This window comes from Acanthopagrus latus, chromosome 13 (genome assembly GCF_904848185.1).
Source record: "Acanthopagrus latus isolate v.2019 chromosome 13, fAcaLat1.1, whole genome shotgun sequence".
Taxonomy (NCBI): Eukaryota; Metazoa; Chordata; class Actinopteri; order Spariformes; family Sparidae; genus Acanthopagrus; species Acanthopagrus latus.
In genome coordinates, this window is record NC_051051.1 from 7,637,718 (window position 1) to 7,658,447 (window position 20,730).

General features: G+C 44.8%; 1 protein-coding gene across 1 annotated transcript; it reads right to left on the minus strand.

Annotated features, from left to right (window-relative positions):
* Nucleotides 1-8,125: 8,125 nt before the first annotated feature.
* Nucleotides 8,126-20,406, minus strand: adamts15a (ADAM metallopeptidase with thrombospondin type 1 motif, 15a). The gene is made up of 8 exons (XM_037119916.1): nucleotides 19,468-20,406; nucleotides 14,966-15,098; nucleotides 14,664-14,831; nucleotides 11,884-12,167; nucleotides 10,855-11,032; nucleotides 10,572-10,744; nucleotides 9,472-9,647; nucleotides 8,126-9,335 (listed from the first exon to the last, which is right to left on the minus strand). Exons 1-8 carry the CDS (start codon nucleotides 20,404-20,406, stop codon nucleotides 8,543-8,545), a joined length of 2,844 nt encoding a protein of 947 aa, XP_036975811.1. The 3' UTR covers nucleotides 8,126-8,542.
* Between the last annotated feature and the right edge of the window lie 324 nt (nucleotides 20,407-20,730).

The window sequence follows — 20,730 nt, forward strand, 5'->3', positions numbered from 1 at the left end:
GTAGGTTTTTTGTGCCTAACCCTGCTGGAAGAAAACAGCATGGACCAGCACCAAAACACAAAGACGTCTTGCCAACATTTATTCTAGCAGTTGGGTTGACTTTTTGCTGTGACAAAATTGCTACAGAAACTTTTTCAGTATCTCAAGTTTATATGGAGAACTGGTGATGGGAGTAACATCGAAGCACTGACAAATATGACGTAACATTTTAAGCCACTGGTAAGATCTGTTCATATCTTGGCAACACTTGTTGTCATGGTCCTGTCATTTCAGTTTCATTTTTTTTGTGTTTTAAACATTTTCTGGCTTTTTGTTTCCCTCTTGTGTTCCTGTGTTCCTCTCCTGCCTGATCTTCCCACCACACCTGTCTTGCATCAGCACCATCAGTCCATGTTATTTCCAATCTTATCAGCTCCTTTCCTGCTCTCTTGTTTCTTCCACCCAACCCAGTTTGTTCTGTGTTTTTCAAGTCCCTTGTGTTTGAATTAGATTTCATCCGCTGACCTTCCTGCCTACCTTCTCCTGCATTTGGGTCCAAGTTCTTTGCCCTCAGCGTGTCATTCGATGTGCCACTGTTGGAGAGATTTTCCTGCATTCTGCTTCAAAGATGCCGGTGCCACAGATTTTTGATCAGTTCCAGATAAATGCTGTGACAAAAAAAAAAAGAAGAAGACATAAACAGAGTTCTTAGTGCCTGTGGTTTGCATAATGCAATCAGCACCGTGAAGCATTAATAACATCAACACAACATAATCTGCTCTGGGTTTATTTTTAACTGAAATACTGCTCTTACGGATCAAATCACATTTATTGATTCCACGTTTCAGCTGCTGTTGATGAAAGTCAACATGTCCTGTGGATGTTTCACAATAAAAGCGCAGGATTACTGTGAACCCTGTCCACTGCCGGGAGTGCTTTAATCTAAAATAGATGGAATGCCTCCAACAAATGGGAGAGAATCAGAAAACAGACGGGTTTTCCTTCCTGCAGTGGTTCCCAACCTGAGATGATTAACAGGAGAGGAATGATGTAAATTGTGTTTATTTTTTCAGACCATTATAACAAATTTGATACTTTCAAGGGAATAATTCCATTGTTTTTTGCCTCTCCAGGCCTCATGAACATTTGACAAAGGGATCACAAGAAGCCATTGCTTTCTTTGAAGGGGTCAGAAGCGAAATCAAAAGGGTTGGGAAACACTCTGCACTATGAAATATTTAAAAAGAACCAAATCTAAAGCATCAGTGGTGTTAATCTTTATTATTTATTACTAAAACATCATCATCAGAATTTGAAGAAACGACGCTGACGTCATGTCAAAGTACTACTGAGCTGTAGTCACTCAATACACTCAAATAAATACGCACCTTAAAACCAAATCTTTCCTACAGCTGACACTAGAGGCGGATGCTATTGTTGGACCGGTACTGACACCAGCGTAGATCCTGCAGAGTGCCAGTCAGCAGCTCTGTCTTTACAATGCCAGACTTAACATCAAAGGGGAACAGGCCCATTCATCCCCATTACAAACAGGTAAAAGGTTGTTGTTTTCTGTAGTGTCTGGTGTCTGTATTTGCACCGGTCTAATCTCATGAACACGGTGGATAAAGTCTTAGATGTCTGCATTGTGTAACCAGCTATCAAAGCTTTGCTTTCAGAGCGCTGACACTAAATGCTGCGGCTCCGAAAGTGGTCATTACTCCTCTTAAATGCTCCGAGATTTAGTAAATATTAAGCTCGAGCCAGAGGAATGTCCTCAGTGACCCTCTCCTCACACAGACATGCCACGCAAACGAGCGCTCACTAACTTCAGGGGTGTATCTCTTCTTAAATCTCCAAATACTCCCTGCAGCTGACTGTTTCCAGTTCCTTCTTATCATTTTTTGCTTTAAGACTTTAGGCTATTACAAGCCAGACGTTCCGATTGGGCCAAAAAATGTTCACCTTTTAACTGCACGATGCAGGGAAAATGAAATAAGTAGAGCAGATTGTCGAATTACCTTATCTGTCCCATTTATCCTCGGACATGTTTCCCCTCGGGCAGGGTCAAAGGTGAGCGTTGCAGTGACAGGTGACCGAACCGTCTGTGTTTGGCTCGGAACTGAGCCACAGCGCTGAAATCACATTCAGCTGTCCAAGTCAACTGTTGCTGGAGTTCTGTATCAACAGTGGTATCGGAAAGCTTTCCTGCAAAGTTTCCACACGTCTGGTGTTTGAGTAATCACACGAGGTGCTGGCAACAAGCATCACACAAACACAGACCCCTCATTGAGACGAGAACGGAGAAAGTTTCCTGATCTTCTCATCTGATTCAGGCAGAGAGTTGGGGTGAGAAAGACCGATGCCTCTTTTGTGTCTGTATGCTTAATGTGAAGCAGCAGGCTAACCTTAGCGTAGCTCTATAACAGAGGCGATCAAATGTGCATACCAGCACCTCACTCATCAACACTTTGCATCTCGTTTGTTTACTTGTACAAAAGTTCAAGTGTAGTTCAAGTGTAAATAAGTTGTCCAGTATTCTGGGAACGAGACGAATCCATTAGCTCTTGTTTCATTTGCTGTTTGCAGATTCCAGCTGACCCGGTTTGTTTCGTTTATCTAAGATGCGGCAGGTTTGATATGTTGACTTTATGTACAGTGTGTTGTTTTATTTGGTATTCTGTACACTAATGGGTTTTGTCGAGGTAGGCTATCCATAAACAATTTCTGTTTCTGAATAAATCTGAGAAATAATCAACCTGAGTTTGTTGTTTCGGTTAAATGAGCGACCGTTGTCTGTTGTTGATGTGACTTTATGCACGTTCTCGAGTGCCTCGTCTCAGTGCCTCTCTGAGCTCCTCAGAGAAGAACAACAGCTAACGGTGGTTTAGAAATGGACTCTGCCTATGTAAACTAATGACCCGACACAGAAGTTTCTACAGAGCTCCTTCACCCAGAGACCCCCTGCACTGCCCTGTTGACCGGACCTCGGTTCAGCTGTTGGCATGTTGATAATGTTTGGTGGCTTACGAAGCCGCAACCACACAACAACCACACAATGTGTCAAAAAATGGCTGGCGGCTCGACTCAGCCGCACCGAGCTGAATCATTAGAATAGTTTTGTGTGAGCAGAGGTCAGCTGTGGATCTGTCATCACTATTGTGTGCAGACAGATCCTGTTCCTGCTGCAGTCAGCAGACCTCCTCAGAGATGTGCATTAATGAAGCGAGCTGCTCATCAGGCCTCTCCACGTACCCACTCAGAGTCACATGGATTGTGTACAAAGCTCTCCTTTAAGAGCGCATAGCTTTAAAATGGTCTGTGGTGTGCAAGTCCGTCTGACTCAGCAATCGCTGCAAAAATCTGCTGCTGATCAGACAAAAGACGCCACATGAAGTTTGTCACTGGGCTCCTCACCCTAATTACTCACAGAAACTCACTCAGGTCCTCACCAGTTTGTAATGGTTTTATGAATTAGGGGTAAGCCTTCCCTTGGTGGGGGAGCTATGAAATGGGACCAAAGGCATGTTGGGTTGATTTTTTTTTTTTTTTTTAAAGAGGAATTGCAACGATGCACTTCTGGCTAGCCAGTTATGTTTGTGGCTCACCGTTAAGCCCTTGTAGCACTAGTGAGCGCAGCAGGACTTATTGGTTGCAGGAATAAAATAAAGTGCATTAAGCCGATCACTAATCATTCATCATGTGAAGAGTTGCTCTGTACGAAGGAGCGGTTGGTGGTTCAGCGTTTTGCCGAAGGACAAGGGACAAATCCAATTTCCAATTTCATGGATTTGGCTGGTTCCGATAACATTGTGCCAGTGCCCTCAGAGGAGAACAAGAAGTGCCAGTACTTTTGGGCTCTTCACGTGTTGGCACTCAGTAGGGGGGCACAAGCGACCCACAGAGTGATGAGCCCGGAGCGTCACAAAGCGCCCTCTGGTAATAGTTTGTGTGAAGTGCCGGTATGCATGAAAACTGCAAGATTTTCCAAATAGAAAATTGGAAAGTGCTGGTGAGTACCAGGCCACTGCAAACACTGGACTGTACTCAGCAAAGACAGTTCTTGGCTGTGGGAACGCTGCGATACTGCCAAACAATAAAATCTGTATGGGCAAAAAAAAAAAAAAACTACCAGCAGCTAAATGATAAAATGGTTCTGAAACCAAGGAGGCTATGTTTTCACCTGTGTCCATTTGGTTGGTTGGTTGGTCGTTTTTTTAGCAGGATTACACAAAAACTCCACTAAACACTTAAATGAAACTTGGATGGATGGCGGCACAGGATAGACCCCATTTTGGATCCAGATATTCATTCATTTCTTCTCCACATCTCTAAAAGTGAGTATGACTCTAACAAAGTGTGTGGAATTTAATCTGCACGCCGCTTCACATATGATGATTAATCTTTGGCGTTCAGTTCCAGTATAACTCAGCCTCTCAGTGCACTGGGATATTTACTTGCAATCGAAAACTTCCCTCTGAAACATTCTTTTTGATAAGGAGTCGGGCTCAATTAAAGCCATTGAACTTGCAACTAGATATGACTGTAAACCCACGCAAGAGGCAACAAGGGGAACAAATAAATGTTTCCATTGGCTCCAATCCAGGTTCTTCTCTATCTGCTCTTATGTAGGTCAGACAATTCAGACTTTTTTTGACATATCACTCCCTTCCAAAAAAAAAAAAAAGGTTTTCAAAAATGTCTGACACGGGACTCTCCGATTGCTCGACTCAGACCTTTGTTTTTTTTTCCTCAGACACGCACAAGTCATCGTGTTCAAAATCACGCAATTCAAAATTTCCACCTTCTCACACGCAGCTGCATTCTTGGACCGCACACAGACGCGGACAGGCAGAATGAGTTCACGTCAGCCGGTGGAAAATAAGCTGTAGCTGCGTGTCTGAAATGTTGACCGTGAAACAAATGCACGGCAAAGTGGACTTTATAGGCTACAGTGAGCTGCTGCAAGGCACGTTGGCCACCCATCTCAGCCGCTCTTTCACCGTGGCTGCAGATGTGACGGCTGGTAATTTTTAATATGGCCATTTCACAGAGAGGGAGCGGAGAACTGGGGCGTACGTACTGGCACATGTTTCGTAGTCCGCACATCATCTGCTTCCTCTCTCTCCTCCTGTTTGATTTTAATGCTGACAAATGTTACATGTGTGAGTTTGCTCGGCAGAGGTTTTGTCGTTACTTTAAATGAAAATTTAAAAAAAAAAAAAAAAAAAAGGAAAGGCTTTTAGCGTTTTTAGACACAAAAAATGAATGCTTATATTTTCAGGACAAATGTGGCCTCCTTGTACTCAGACGTGCTTGTTTTTTTTAAAGATTTCAATTCACAAATGTACAAGCATCCATTTAAAAAGGCTTTGAAGGCTGCATGATAGTATCACAAAGTGAGGAGTGTATTCAGTTTAGGTTTTAAAGATTTATTTTTAACTTTCATCCAAAAGACCTCGTAAGTTCTGGCTGACTGAAGTGGACTACGAGGCATTTACCTCTGTAGCACCTTTTTTTATACCAAAGTTACTGCATATATTCAGGTTTTATATATCTTTTACTTCAGTCTCTGTTTCAGAGTTTAATGCAAAAAAAAAAATGTTTCCCATATTTAATGAACGTCATGGCATTGCACTGGAAAGGGGGGAGGGGGGAACTGGCATGTCCACCTGGGTGTCATGTTTTCATCACTACCAGTCACAGGCGGACTAAAGCCAGATGTTGGTGGTTGTTCGCGGGGAGTTTTTCTGACAGGGATTTGAGATTGTTTATTCTTTGAGAATTGATGAGGTCACATGTGAGCTGTAAGTCCACCTGGATGTCACACGAGACTCACTGGAGGGTTAAAGGCTTGGTCACACCAGGAAGTGCAGCAGCATGTTTCATTTTGGAGGCTTGCTGATGTAATGACTACTGGCCGGGCAAACTGATGATCTACTGCAGCAGGCGAGCTTCACAATAGCTCCCTGAGCTTCTCCATTTTTCTTGCACCGTGCTGAAAAATAAAGTATAAAGTAAAGCTCTCTTACATCAGAGAGCTTTATTTTGGGAGTTGCCCTGTGAGCTTAGCTCGGTCACTTGGTAAAGATATCGTATTAAAATATTACTCTGGTCCCCCATATAAATAGTAATTCACTAAACTCTTGCAGTATCTGATATTAAATTTACTTAATGTGGATAGACATATTTTGAGCTCCCCCCGCTACTAATAGCAGGCTGGTTACTGTCCAGAACAAATAACAACCCCAAGAATCCCAATTTGACCTATAAACCCTGGTCTCAGTGCTATGAATAGTCAGAGTAAAACACCTGGTTCAAATAATATGTAGGCAGGTTTGTTACGTACTGATTTAGTAGAAAGAAATGCAGGTTTTGAACTGTCTCAAGTCCTGGTTGTAAGAGAAAACACATATGAACAAGGGAAGAGACTATGGCATCACCAACCGTGTCCATCCAGTAAATGCCCGTCTGTTCACTCTTGTTTTACCTCAGTTTCTATATATTTGATTAAACTAAAGGGCCCCTCACAGCAGAAATTTGATACTGTAAGTTTAAAGTGAATGATGAAACACAGCTAGTCAGATCCGATGACGCCTCACATGTTGGACTGTTTTCTCAGAGGTTGCTGATAGTCGAAGGTGAGAGAGTTAATAAAACTGCACAGAAAAACACACAATAAAAACAGTATTCATTGTGTCAGTTCCTTAATGGCTTTTAATTTCGGAATAAATATACTCGAGTCAAAGACAACTACAAATGCCTGTGTAAAAAAAAAGGGTTAAAAAAGTATTTACATTATTTTTGCACAGAGCTGAATAAATGTATACATAGTATACAATACAGCCCATGTAGGTCATAGGTTTCTTTTGCTGTACAAAGTGCAAAAGCTGATAAAAAAATAAAAAATAAAAATGATAATCCAACATAACACAGGATCCATCCTGTAGTTGGATGTTTTGATTGAACAATGTTGCTCCTTTAAGAAACAAAACAAGAATATAATGGATTACAGGACAGCTTGGCTCAGGCTGTGGGGCCGGGAACAAGGAGATCCAGGAAAACACACATTCTGTACAGCATGACGGAGGGCTCGCCAGGTTTTCTTCCCCTTTCTTGCTTTATCATTTGATGGATAATAAATTATCTTTGGTAACTGTGCCAGACAGGCGTTACTTAACACGGCTGAACACAATGAACTGAGAAGACAATTGTTGTTGTCGGATGATTGAGGAGTTGAAGGAAGTGATGGTGCACACATTGTGTCTTTGTCTGTCTGCCTGAGTATGTGTGTGTGTGTGTGATGTCAGGCCAGGCTCATATCTACGATGAGCAGTGCAGTGTTGGATGTAGCTTGATGAATTCAATGAGCTGGTGGCCTTAGCAGCTAATCTACTGGCCACTGTTTCCCTTCCCTGACTTCAGGTTCTAGTTTTATTTGTCTGGCTGACTGGTGCTGAGTGAGGTCTGCAGAACATCAGAGTCTTTGGCCCAGGTGTTGGCTGCATCTTTCGGCTTTTATCTGTTTTTGGAGGAAAGTTTCAGGAGTGAAACATGTCAAAAAATGACACAGCGGCAGGTACTGTAAAAGTCTTCCAACGCTGTATCAACCTTAGAGGGAAATTCCAGTGTTTTTAAACCTGCACTATATTTAGATGATTTGGTGTGTAGATTAATTCTTACCAAACGTTTTGGAATCAGTCCAGTAGATCACCTCAGCTGCAGTGGCTTCAGTGTAATCCTTTGGGGCAACTGAGAAGCCAAAGTTACATCCACTTCTTGAGAATTCTCTTTGAACAAGACTTCTGTTTCTAGTTACAAAAATGATCTTATACAGCCTGTCTGTCAGTGGCAAAAAAAAGGCACTTTATAGTGGACGTAACTTTGCTGGTCGCAGTTGCCCTGAAGGACTACATTGCAGCCAGTGCAGCTGTGTCACATCAGTCAGCTGCAGAGATCTAGTGGATCACTGAATCACTTTGACACACAAAACCATGTAAATATTAGATCCAGGATTAGAAATACTGCAATTCCCCTTTAATTTGCTAGGCCACATCAATACAATCTGACTATGTGAAGTGTTGTGCAGCACACGACATTACATCTGAGTCCAGTTGGTAGAAAGTTATGCATCGACCCTGGTATATTTGCTTCCTGAAATATAGCCACAAGGCTTCCAGATCTATTTGAAAGACTGAGGAACCTGCACATTGAAAACATTATGACAAGAAATTGGTTCAAGACTCATAATGTAAACTGGATTGATTGCTGACAGCGGTCTGTATCTGCTGACAGTACGAGGGATTCCACTACATTTTATTTGACCTTCTCTCGCGTTGTTTTGCCATCAGAGAAGGACCTGGATCGTGGATTTTGAAGTCAGAGTGATGGCAGTGAAAAATATCTTCCAGCGTTCATCCTGCCACTTCCACTCTCCTTCCAACATTCTTGTTGTTCTTCCAAGCAAGTGTCCCAATGATGCGTTCACGTTGTCTGTGTGTGAAGTGGAATCAAATCAGTCCTTTTAAAAACAGAGAGAGTTTTAGTTCATAGGTTTTAGGCACTAACAAGGCTTCAGGTTACAGAAGTCCAGCTCCTGTGGCTTCCGTATGCCAATGCAGTGCTCCCTTGGGAGCAGATGCCCTGTTTGGGTTTTGCAGTGCAGTGGTCTTCTCTTGAAGCCCTTCCCACAGGTTCTGGAGCAAGGCGACCACTGCCCAACAAGCCACTCAGGACACGGGTCTCCACAAACCCGAGTGGCCGCAGGTCTTTGTGAAGGATCACAGTCCAACCCAGGCCTCCCGTCCTGTCTCAGACACTGCACCATCCTCCTCTGGATCCCACCGCCGCAGGTCACAGAGCACTTGTCCCAACTTGTGGATATCCATTTCCCAAGATCAGGATCCTCCTTGCTATACGACCTCTTCAGGATGTCTCCTCCCTTCTCCTTGACACTGTTCTCAGTCAGGACACTGTTATGGGCGTTTACACGCGCGTCCTTCTTGAGAGGCTTTTCCTCCTTGGATTGACGTGCGAGGTAGAAGGAGTAGCGGATTCGGGGAGGTGTCATCTGGCCTGCACACAACACCTCCACAGTCAGGGCTTCCCCTAAGGGCTTCACAGCATTCAGGGTCTCAGAAAGGCCAGCTGTGCCACTGTAGCGCAGCAGGCTGTTCTTCACCATGATGTCCCTCTCCCCGGCTGACACAACATAGTTCCCATTGAGCAGGTAATAGCCCTCGCTGTTCTTCACCGCCAAGTAGTTGTCATCACCCACCATTCCTTTGTAGCCTCGCTGACGGACGTCTATGTTGGCTGCACCCACCGGCAACATCACCACAAAGTTGTAGCCATGCCTGCATGCCAAAACACATCACAGTCAATGAGAGCTTATAATAGTGAAGCTGATAACGTTATCATGTCGAAGTAACAGGGAAAATGAATGACGTAAGAAATGCTCTCTAAATGCTTTCACATGTGGGATTTACTCACACAGGCTTTGTGAAGAGTCCCGACACCTTCTTGCAGCCCTTGTTATCACCTCCGCAGACTCCACACTTATCAAACTTCTTGGTCGAGCCAATTTTTCCGTCACAGCCGGCCTTAATGCACTTCCCTTGGACACACACTCCTGTGGAGTCTGGGGAGCATGGAGTCCCATCCACGACCTAAGATTAGGTCAGGTTTAAGGTACAGGAAACAAAAAAATCTTTAGTCACAAGAAGCAAACACAGCAGAGCATCCAACACATAATACAGACCAGATATCATCCCCTGTGACTTGTAACTTATATTTTTATTTCACATTAGTAAAATATTCAAGTAGGAATTTGATTACACAATGGCACTGATTTTTGATCATGTAGTTCTTTCCCTACAGTCCACTGGAAACATTTCTCTTAATATATCCAGACTGGTTTCCTAAATTCATACGCAAGCAGGATAAGTAAACTTTGGAATGATATATGTACATATAAGCAACAGGATGTTCTGTGGCAATAAGTATCTTAAGTGAAGCTGTCAACCAGATCCACCTCACTTCTAGTCCGTGTGCAAATATGCGACCGACGAGTTACATAATGCGGTTGTGAGCACCCTGACACACACATTTTCCTCTTTCCAAAGATATATCATACTTAGAAACTGGCCCACGATGCACCAAACTCTGAAAGTTTTGCAGTAACTCGCACTCAGAAACTACTCCAAACCCCGTTTTCAGTTCCAGTCGTGACTCTGTGGTTAAAACTTCCAGCTGCTCTGTGACTCAGAGCTACGTGTCCTCTGAGAGCTCTTATCTACTCCTCCTCAGCTGGTATGATGGAGTGAAGTGTGAACTCAGTCTCGCTGCTGCTACGGCTCACTCCACACCCTGCTATCTGAAGCCGTACTCCTCCTCTGCTCCATTCCTTCCCCCATTATTCGCACTCGGGCCAGAGGCAGCTGGCTAATGCATCATCACTTTCACCCGCCATTATCTTAGCCTCATCTCCCAAAATCTAACCTCACGTAATACAGACTTTTGTGTCCTCACCAATCAAAGTATCTTTACATTTGTTCAGGTTGTTCAAATGGGAGAATACACCTGAGGTTTACCTTTGGTGCCAGGACGTAGAAGTAGCCCGTGCCGTTAGCCCTGCAGATGAGTTTACACCTGTCATCAGGAGACACTCCGGAGTACTTGGGCACCCACACCACCGAGTGGGCGACTCGGTTACTGTTGAAGTTCTGCCCACCGATCTCACACTGCTCCTCACGGTAAGTCTTACCTACGCAGACGGGAGCAAAGGAGGGAAGAGAGCACAGAGGGTAAGAGGTGGGATCGCTCAAGGGGAAGAAATGTCGTAGGACATAGTTGTCTGTTTTGAACCACTCGTACCTGTGTCAGAGCAGCGGTTCAGGTTGCAGGAGCGGTATTTGACCCGAACCCCTTGGCAGTATTTACCACCGTTTGACGGAACTGGGTTGTTGCACTCTCTCTTCGACAGCTGGACGCCGCCTCCACATGTACGTGAGCAGGAACCAAACAGGCCCCACTTACCCCAGCGGCCGTCCACCTGGAAATACATTAAATTAAAAACGGGGAACTACTGCAGAAAGTATAAACACCACTGATTTTATATAGGGGTTGGACGACATGATGACAAGTCACGAAAGAATATTTCATTTCCTTTTCTGCCTCCGATGAGCCTACATTATAATCTTATCCTAACCCTAACCAATCATCACTGCTCATGCCTAGAGCTAACCTGAGCAACGGATGTTCAAAATGCTGATTGTAACGTGATTCATGGAGATTTCAGATAATTCCTGGAGGCTCTAAGGTCTCAATTTAAATGAATTATACAGAGAGACAGAATTTCAATGTTTGGCAGTCTGTAGTTAAAACATCATTTATTACAGCACTGAGCTGCTACTATTTGCAGGTAGCCTCTGGGAACCATATAAAGGCTCCACGATCCACCGCTGCTGTGAAAAAATGGTCCATTGGAGTGAACGAGGATGACGGGACTCTCTCTCTCCCCAGGGGCCTTAAAACTAACCAGGCCAAGTGGTACTTGCCAATAAGACACAGGGCAGGGCGGGTTATTATTTTGCCATCATGTAAAAAGGAACATCCCCAAAAGCGAAGCCAAAACATCCCTCCTCAGACAGCTGGTTTCTGTTCAAGTCACAATGTAGTGAGACGGGAACTCGAAACCCACCGTGATCATTACTGCGCTAGCTGCAAATGACGACACAAGATCAGGAGGCAGCTACTGTACTGGGGATATTTTTGGCTTCATCTTTGTACAGACGGAGACATGTCACCCATCTTTATAAAAGGTCGACAATAACAACAAAGACCCTTCTTAATCACACCCCAGTTAAGGTCGATGTTGACAACAGGAAACTTTGTGAGCCTTACCTTCGCATTTTTGGCCTGTTTGTCGGAGCAGACCCCTCTGTCGCAGACCTGTCCGTCCCCACAGTGGGTGCCATCCGCCCAGGGGAAGTGACGGGTCATGCACACCAAATGGCCGTTGGATTTCCCTGTGCACCACAGGCGGCCGCATGGCGGTTGCATAAAGGGACAGGGCTTGGAGCCTTCTCCAAATGCCAGTTCGCACTGACGGTCGAGGCTGTAGGTGGATCCCGGCAGCACGTCAGGGAGGACCAGGGGCTTCTGGGGCTGGTCGAGCAAACATTCCCCTAAAAGAGGGGAGGCAAGACAAACTGTCACCTTTGGTTTCATGGCTTTTCTGTACTTTGTAGGTCTTATTTCTGTTTTCAACACAGCATCCTAACTTTCTTTGAGTCAGAACTGAATACTGAATCCTCAGTATTTCCACCATGCTTCTCATTGAATGCATGTGTGTGATGTGGATGTGGGGGATTGTGGGTTGGGGGCAGTAAGCAGCCATTGCCCTTGTGATTTGGGCTCTTTGAATTCAAAGTACTGCTTGATGCAGTCCATGCTGTGTATGCCACATCCCACAAACAGACACAACCCCACAAACAGTCACCCCCACCCCTATTTCATCCCCAAACTCTCCCTAAAAGCCCACAAGCTCATGTTTGATCCCATTCTTGCTGATGCATGACTTGCAGGGATAATGATGAGTTAAGAGAGAGACCTTAGCTTTAAACTCTTTACCAAAGTGACATGCAGGGAGCTGTCAGAGGTCAAAGACACGGGGTCCATTTACAATCAGTGGCACACAGAAAAACCTTTCCAGGAACAGGCTAATAATCAGAAGAGTTTGACGAGCAGGTGCCTGGAAACATGACAGATCCAGGAGGTTTCCAGGAGGAGCTTTTTATCACTTAGTTTCTCACCCTTATGGGGAATTCACACATCCAAAACAAGTCATTTCCACCGGGGGGGGACTGTGTTTACCCACTTTGAACAGTTTATTATGCTTCTCGTGTTGCGGTGGAATCACAACAGTTTATAAGGCGGTGAGTGAATGAGCTGTAACCGGTGGCAAATTTGTTTCCTACCATTTCACCGCAAATTTGGCAGAAGAAAAACACTGATTAACTGATAGTACAATAGCATATAAACAAGTCACTCTACAGCGACGGAGCCAGAACACGCCTCTTCCTTCCTACGCTCTCTCCAATGAGCACTAATCAATAACAATAGCATGGGTTGTGCGTGTGTTTGTGGAGAATGAACAGGTTACAAATGATTTTCAGCCCAGAGCTGCACAAAAAACAGCCTCAAACATGTGGCAACATGTGTTTTTTTCTCCCCTCTGCTTCTCGAAGTCTAGATTTATGACAGGCGGCCAGGAGAAACCAAGTTCTAACATTGTTGGATGGAAATCACTCTCTGTCAGGACAAAAATGTTCTGCTTCAGTTTGTGTTCTTTTCTCTACAATGGGGACCAAGAGAAGCAAAAAAACGTTTGTCTATTTGGAGCGAACCTGCATGGGAAACACTGGGCAGATACACCGCGCAGTCCAAACCACTGTGGTGACTCTCCCCAGAGCAAGCCCTCTAATTTGGGACAGATGTGGGGGCAGTTTTAAAACAAACGTTTAGCATCGCTCCAAGGCCAAGTCCTGTGGTCTGGCCTGCTTGGCAAACAATCTGCGTCCAACCAAATACATTTCTCTTTTGGCTTTAAGCTCGTCTTTCTCTAGGAGCAGGGTACTTCTGCAGATGTCACATTGGAAGCATAGATGGGTGCTGAAATTCGTTTATGCCCTCACTTGCATTTGCCCCAAATGGCTGTTGTCACGTTGCACATCGGGAGGCTAATGAGCCGAAACAATCGAGGAAATCCCAGAAAATGTGGAAATAGGAGCGCCTCTGCTGCTTTTCAACAACTGCCTGGACGAGACAAACAGAACCGTGAAGGGTCTAATTACGTGAATAATGGAACGAGTATGTGCCCTCCTAATGCAGTCATCACCTAACTGCATGTTTGTTGGCTGCCCCTTAAAAGAGTATTCCAGCGATTTAGCATTGCACTCCTGTAACATTATCAGACAAACAATGGACAAAGAAAGAGTAGTAAAATCAGTGCAGTGGTAAAAGATATTCCATGCAACCAAGCCCCCAACAGTTCAGCTGATACGCTCCTAGCAGTTAATGTAGCCTTGAGCCGCTAGCCTAAAGCAGAGACGAGGAGCTGACTTCATTCCCCAACACCCCCACATTTATTTCATCTCAAGTAACTCGAATGATAAAGGAGTTATATATCGGCACTGTAGTTAAAAACATTTGAAACTGAAATTATCAGCAGAATGGACGAAATAGCAGTTCTGACATTACAGTGCATTTGTATTGTGTTGCAGATCCCGGCCTGTCCCGGTCCAAAGCTGCACAGCTCACTGAGCTAACTAGCTATGAGCAGCTATAGTAACTCTGGTGATTTGCTGCCCCCTATTTGTTTAGAGTACGAATTTGACGGATTATTACATGTTGCACTTCTAAGTATTTGTGCACATCTCTGTTTGTTGGTTAAAACATTTTTAATCAGTTACAATCTCAACGCTGATTAATCAATTAAGAATTAATCATTAACATCCTTATTTTGTAGAACTCTCTACACAGGCTCTGATGTGTAAAAAATACGTGGAGTTTTCCTTTAATAACAGTTTGTGTCTGACCTCACTTTGGCTTCACACCTCTTCAAACGCTCTACAATTCTGTTTGCAGTCAAACATAGCGGTCAGGGGTCGCAGAAAACTCACCGTGCCCACTGTCCAGGAATTCAGTGATGATGGCTGCGCTGCAGGGAGACCAGGGGCTGGTGCGGTTTATCTGGATGAGGGTGGGAGACATCATGTGGTTGTCCTGCAGTTTCCCAAACACGTCCTCGCAGGCCTTCACGTTGTCGTGTGGCATGTTGAACACGTGTCCTGTCGAGAGGGAATGTGATGTCAGGATGTTCATAAATGCGTGGACACTTTAATCCGTTTATATGCACTCACATTACCGAACACACAACAGTCACAATGTATACTGAGTGGAGGTTGGTGTTAGTGGGACTCACCAAGCTCATGAGCAGTGGTAAAGGCTGAAGGTAGGCCGTCGTCTTCGATCACGGAGCAGCTCCTCTTGGGGTCGCACATGGTGCCAACATCGGCCATGCCGAGAGTGTCACAGGTGGAGGCTCCGCACAGGTCCTGGACACAAAACAGCACGTTCCATTAGCACATGTGAGCGAAAGAAAGGCATGCAGGATGTGGCACTTTACAAACTCCTTGAATCCAGAAACGAACATTGCAATTGTTTGACACTTTTCATTGTTTTTTCAGGAATTCATTCACGGACACCAGTTACCTAAATGCATGGATCTTGATTTTTTCAAATCAAATGTCACTGCCCCAACGGGAACGTGGGGACATGACAGGGCGAGAAAACTATCTTTTACTTGACGGCACAACAGTTTAGCTGGATTAACAGTCAGCACTCCCTTGTGACACATGAAAATTATGGAAAGTCATTTTTGTTCTCTCCCACATATGTTTGGCAAATGTAGGAGTCGAGGTGGGGACTAATCTATGAATACAAACAATAGAAATATGAAAGGAAGTAAGGCTCAATCTGTAACAAACTGGAATTATCCCTCAAGTTGTCATTAGAGTTGTTTCCTTGAGACTGGAAAAGGATTAGATAGTGTTAAGCAAGGCTTCCACTAAGTGTTTTAACTCAGTATTCAGTGGGCAGCAGTGTTTAGAGCACACCTTCCTCTATGAGGTAATGTAACCGTCCCCAATCGCAACATTTCCATGCCATAGCAGAGTTTCCAGATGACCTATTTCTCCACCACAAGGTTTTAAAAACCCAATCTTAGCGAGTATCCATTTGGAGCTGTACCTCCTAATCACAGGACAGCTTGGGCAGTAACCGCCGCAGAACACCGCCCATCTGCCTGGCCCATAAACAGCACCGTCTCTACATACCCAGAAACACAGAAAAACCAGAGGCGGTCAGCTATTACAGATAAAGCACATTACTGGTTTAATGTCACACAGGCCATGCAATCCTCCGCTGCACCGAGCGCACACATTAAACTCAGTGCCAAGTGAAGACTTCGAGCGCTATGACAAATCATTCCTAGAATAAACCACAAAACCGCAATTGTTGGCCGGTGCAAATCCAGTCCAGATGTGCTCATGTGCAGATGACATTGAAACGTTTGGACCATTTATGAGCGAAAACTGAAAAACTGTGAGACGAACAGGGGGAGAAGAAACAGCAGCGTCAATGAGTTTGTTCTTTGCTTTGACCTACTTCCCACATCTGTTATCTATCTCAGCATTTATTTTTTTTTTGCGTGTTTCTGCAATTAAAACACAATATGAGGGTTATCTCAGCAAAGAAACATTTCTATTTTCGTTTGTGTACAGATCTAGATGCATTTAATTACCATCTGGCCTTTTAAAGCTCGTACTTGGGTGCAATATGCATAACTATCATGTTGCTTGGAGCCTCAGTTTGTGCTCGGAGTGGAAAAAAGGTCTGATACAGCACTATCACAGACATTGGACATATATGGTCGTACACTTCTCTTTCTCAGCCCCATTATCCATCATGTAAAAAAAGACAAACATGCTGTGAGTTAAAGTACATCCATCCCCCCTCTCTCCCCGGGGGAACATAAATACGTCAGATTTACAGTTAGATTTAGTCTTTTGGGGACTGCCTGTTCACATACAATGAACTTTCTGTGTAGCTTAATGAACTGAGTAAACATTCTTTACACAGCAATCATGCTGGCAATGGAGTTTAAAGACGACCGCAGTCGCCTCTGGACAACGCCGAGTTGGTCTTCATAAAACCTACAAATTAGACTGCGGCCTGGTAAACTGCAGACAATGGACGTGCCTTAAATGCCCACTGACAGCTACGGTGAACCAGAACAACACTACTGACTAAACTGAGTCACCAAGTCATGTGGACATGTGTGGAGACAGCTTGTTTGAAATCTGAGTCTGGGAGGGGTGATTTTGTCTGGTTGGATGCTAAAGTCATGTGGCCGTCACATACATAATTTATGATCAGATTCATTGTGGCTCTTGTGGTCTATCTGATATCGCTGTGTTGGTGTTGTGCCGAGAATGTCATGATTAATGATGTTCCAGGACCTTGGTATTTCAGCAAGTCTTTTGTGGCGGAATGGGATAAGTATGCTAACCCAATAGACTGGGTTTCACCTCCAGATCGGAAAATAATAGACTGTCCACTTGTTTTGAACCAAACCACCATCAAAGGTGCAATGCGCAAGAAATATCACCCAGTCGAGTTGAAATATCACCCAGTCGAGTTGAAATATTACCCTGTCGAGTTCATCCTCAAAACAAACAGGGGGCAAGATATCAACAGCATAACTGCAAACTGTGGGTACCATTAGCTGGACTGGGATGGGCTAGCATGCTAACTTGTGTAAAAACCTCTGCAGCACAACACACCATAATGTCAGAACTGTTATTTCTTAACAGTTGATCATTTTAAAATTCTTGCTTATTCCACCTTGAAGTTTCCCTTTTGGCCCTCGAAAGGAAACAGCTTTGGCACCCTTGGGTTAAGGCCACACAAGTGTTTGGTTAGGTTTAGGAAAAAAGGGCTTGGGTTGAAATACACCTTTGGTTTAACGCTTGATACATCAGCTAACTTCTCTCATATGTGTTATTCTTCAGGTCTTTCCCCCCCCCGAGTCACAAAGCTATCATCACAAATACATGATTGGTTGGTTGCAGTGATGGTCCAGGTCTGGACCAACATTAATTATGATGTCCCAGGAACAACATCAACACGGTGATCATGTGGGCTCTCCACTGGAGCACTCAGTCCTTGAAGTGTTGACATCCTGGATATCCGTGTATTGCTTTATGAAGGAGAGTTTATTCTGAGGGATTTATAACTGCGTTTATGAAGCTGAAATGTTTTTGTTGGGTGAATGGACGATAAAAAGTAAGATGTCAATCCAGGCATATGTGCTGTAAGTTCCTACAGTTGTAGGCCAGTCTAGGCAAGAAATTCCATCACACATAAGAGTAAGGGGCCACTGACAGGAAATATTCATTTGACCACACTGTGTAAATGCAGCTGTGTCTGAAATATAGCACTCGTTATATTTTGTCAGACTTCCGATCGAAGTCTGAGCAGTGTAGGTCAGTCATTTAGTCCAATATAACAAAAACCTGAGCAGTGACCGAATGATTTGACGTGTCTTTCTGCTTTATATAGCAGATTACAGCCACATGACTCACTGTCTGTAGGCAGGTCCAGTACAGTTAAAATGGGGTCATCTGAAACAGCTACTATAACACCGGCGCTGTAACTCCGATCCTAGATTTCCTATCAGAAACACTTTTATGGAAAACACGGGCCATCTCTGAAGTGTCATGACCTAAACAGGAAGAGCATACTGTACATATGGGAGGAAGTGCATGACAGAGTGAAGAAGGTGCAGCTGTGCAAGAGCTGCCCCACTGGAGCGGCATGTTTCAGACTCCAGGCAAAAACATGGAGGGATGTAGCATCTCCGACATGCATGAAGGAACCCTCCCATCCTCCTCCCACCCCTCCCTCCCCCCTCCTCCCTACAGGGGCATGTTTAATGAGGAGCAGGCAAAGTGGTGGGTAGGAGGCTGGAAAACCCACAGCTGGAGGAAGAATGGGAATGGCTGAGAGAAACAAGACACTTCCGAACGGGGCATCCCTACGAGCACAGTGGGTCCTTACAGTTGGCAAAGTTACAGATAAAACAAGGGTTTTGTTTGAGGTCTGATACAATCATGTGTCGTATCATGTTAGTGACACTAGGCAAAGGTAATTCGATAGCATCTAATGTTGTCTTTGACTCTTTAGCTCTGGAGACTGTAGATATATCTGCAGACTGAATAATATCCAAACATTATCTTTCTCAGGAACCAAATAAGTATCTGTTGGGTTTGATTGTCAACTTTATATCAAGTATTCAACGTCGCAAAATGAAGTCAAAGTGGCCAGACAGTCCACCATAGATCAGTGGGATTCATACTGACCAATGAACACGAGCGATGACTTCATCCCTGACCCTGTTTCATGGGCCAAATATTTGGGAGTGCAGGGAGAACTCAGAGGTGGGCTCCATGACTATAAAACTACCCTCTGAGGAGCCATGAAGAGAAATCAAGACTATTGCTCTGTTCGGCTCAAGTAATTTCCTCCGTGACCCAGCCTCACCGTCAAAGCTGTGATGGTATTAGTGGACTGGATAGTCACTGAGTTCTTGCTCCCTGGGTTCACCAGAGGTGCAGAGAGTGTTGTGAAAGCAAACCAATTAACTGACACAGCAGGAGGAGCTGGGGGGAAGCCTGTCATGTCAAGTCTGCAGCATTCGGCGAACATAAACATTCTCCATATAGAAAAGATACTGTGTTTATTGTTTTTGCTGAGGCAAATCATCAGGATTACGCATTTCTGTGCGTAATTACGCACCATAAAAACCCACATTCTACCCTGTTAGCTCGTAATAGTGTCAACACACATGAAACGTGGTTTTACCTGTCTAGTGAAAAGAATCGCCGTGTCCCAGTAGTCTGCATGCTTGTCGTTGTTTTTGTTCAGCTTTTTCTGCCAGGTGCAAAAGTTCCGCAGCGTCATGGCTGCGTTCCCGGACACCTTGGGTCCTTTGTCCTCCTCGGATATAATCACGATCTTCACCACTGTGATGCTGATGAAGTTCAGGATACTGGGGTGTTTGTAGAGCCTCGCCGCCACCGACATCAGCGTCAGGAGGTAGTGTTTGAGGTCATCTCCGTGGAACTGCGCCATGGACTCGTCCGCCACCACCAGCGTCTCCACGTACCTGGGCACTGACGCGAACCTCTTGGATCTCCCCATCCTCCTCAGCATCGTCTCGGTCACATTGCTGTAATCGTTCAGTCGCTTGTATTTCTCCAACGATTGCGCAACCTGGGCGCTGAGGTCGCTGTCCACCGCGCATCTCGAGGTTGAATTGAGCCTCAGGTTGTTAATGGGTCTGCGCCGGACGATGTGCGCGCTTTCTGCGCTTCTGGTGTCATTTTGCACCGGGCTGATAAAATATTCCCAGCCCTGGAAGCCGAACGCACCTTGCAAACCTTTACAGAGGCTCAAAGCGGCGTAAGAGTAGCTGTCGGCATTCACATATCCGGAGTAGAAACACCGGCTCAGGTCAGTGGTGGCATCGGTGTTGGAGAGCCAAAGCGCGTCTTGGTTAGAAAGTGAAGGGGCGATGAAATTAGAGTCCTTTTGTAAATCGATCACCAACTCCTGCTGGAAAGCTCGTATTTTTATGACACATTCTCCGTTAAGGTTTTCCAAGTCGTTGTCAAAATCCCTCCTGTCATCGTTATTGTGCGTATCCAGCCTGACCGGGAAGCAGAGCTCACTTTCCATGCAACGAGCAAGTTTTAAGAGTGACAGCAGAGAGCAGAGGAGAAAAGTTCTTCTGATAAACATGACGATGTTTGCACTCAGTGAAGAATGCAGCGACCGGCAGAAAAGACAAAAACGATGTTGAATGTGCAAGCTCAGTGGAAGCGGTGAGAGCCACAGATCAGGATGAGGAGCATAATCCAGTGACTCTAAAACAATGCAGGTCCACTCAGTGCAAACTCCTCCTGGTCATCACCCATTCCCATTCTCCACCTGCGTGCGTGTGCGCAGTCCACTGCTGCCTTCTGTGGACTTTATGCATTTTCGTCATGTGTAGAAAGATGGAAACTCAATCTCTCCGTTGGAGGGGGGCAGTCTTTGGAGGCGCTCATTGGATGCGGGTTTTCT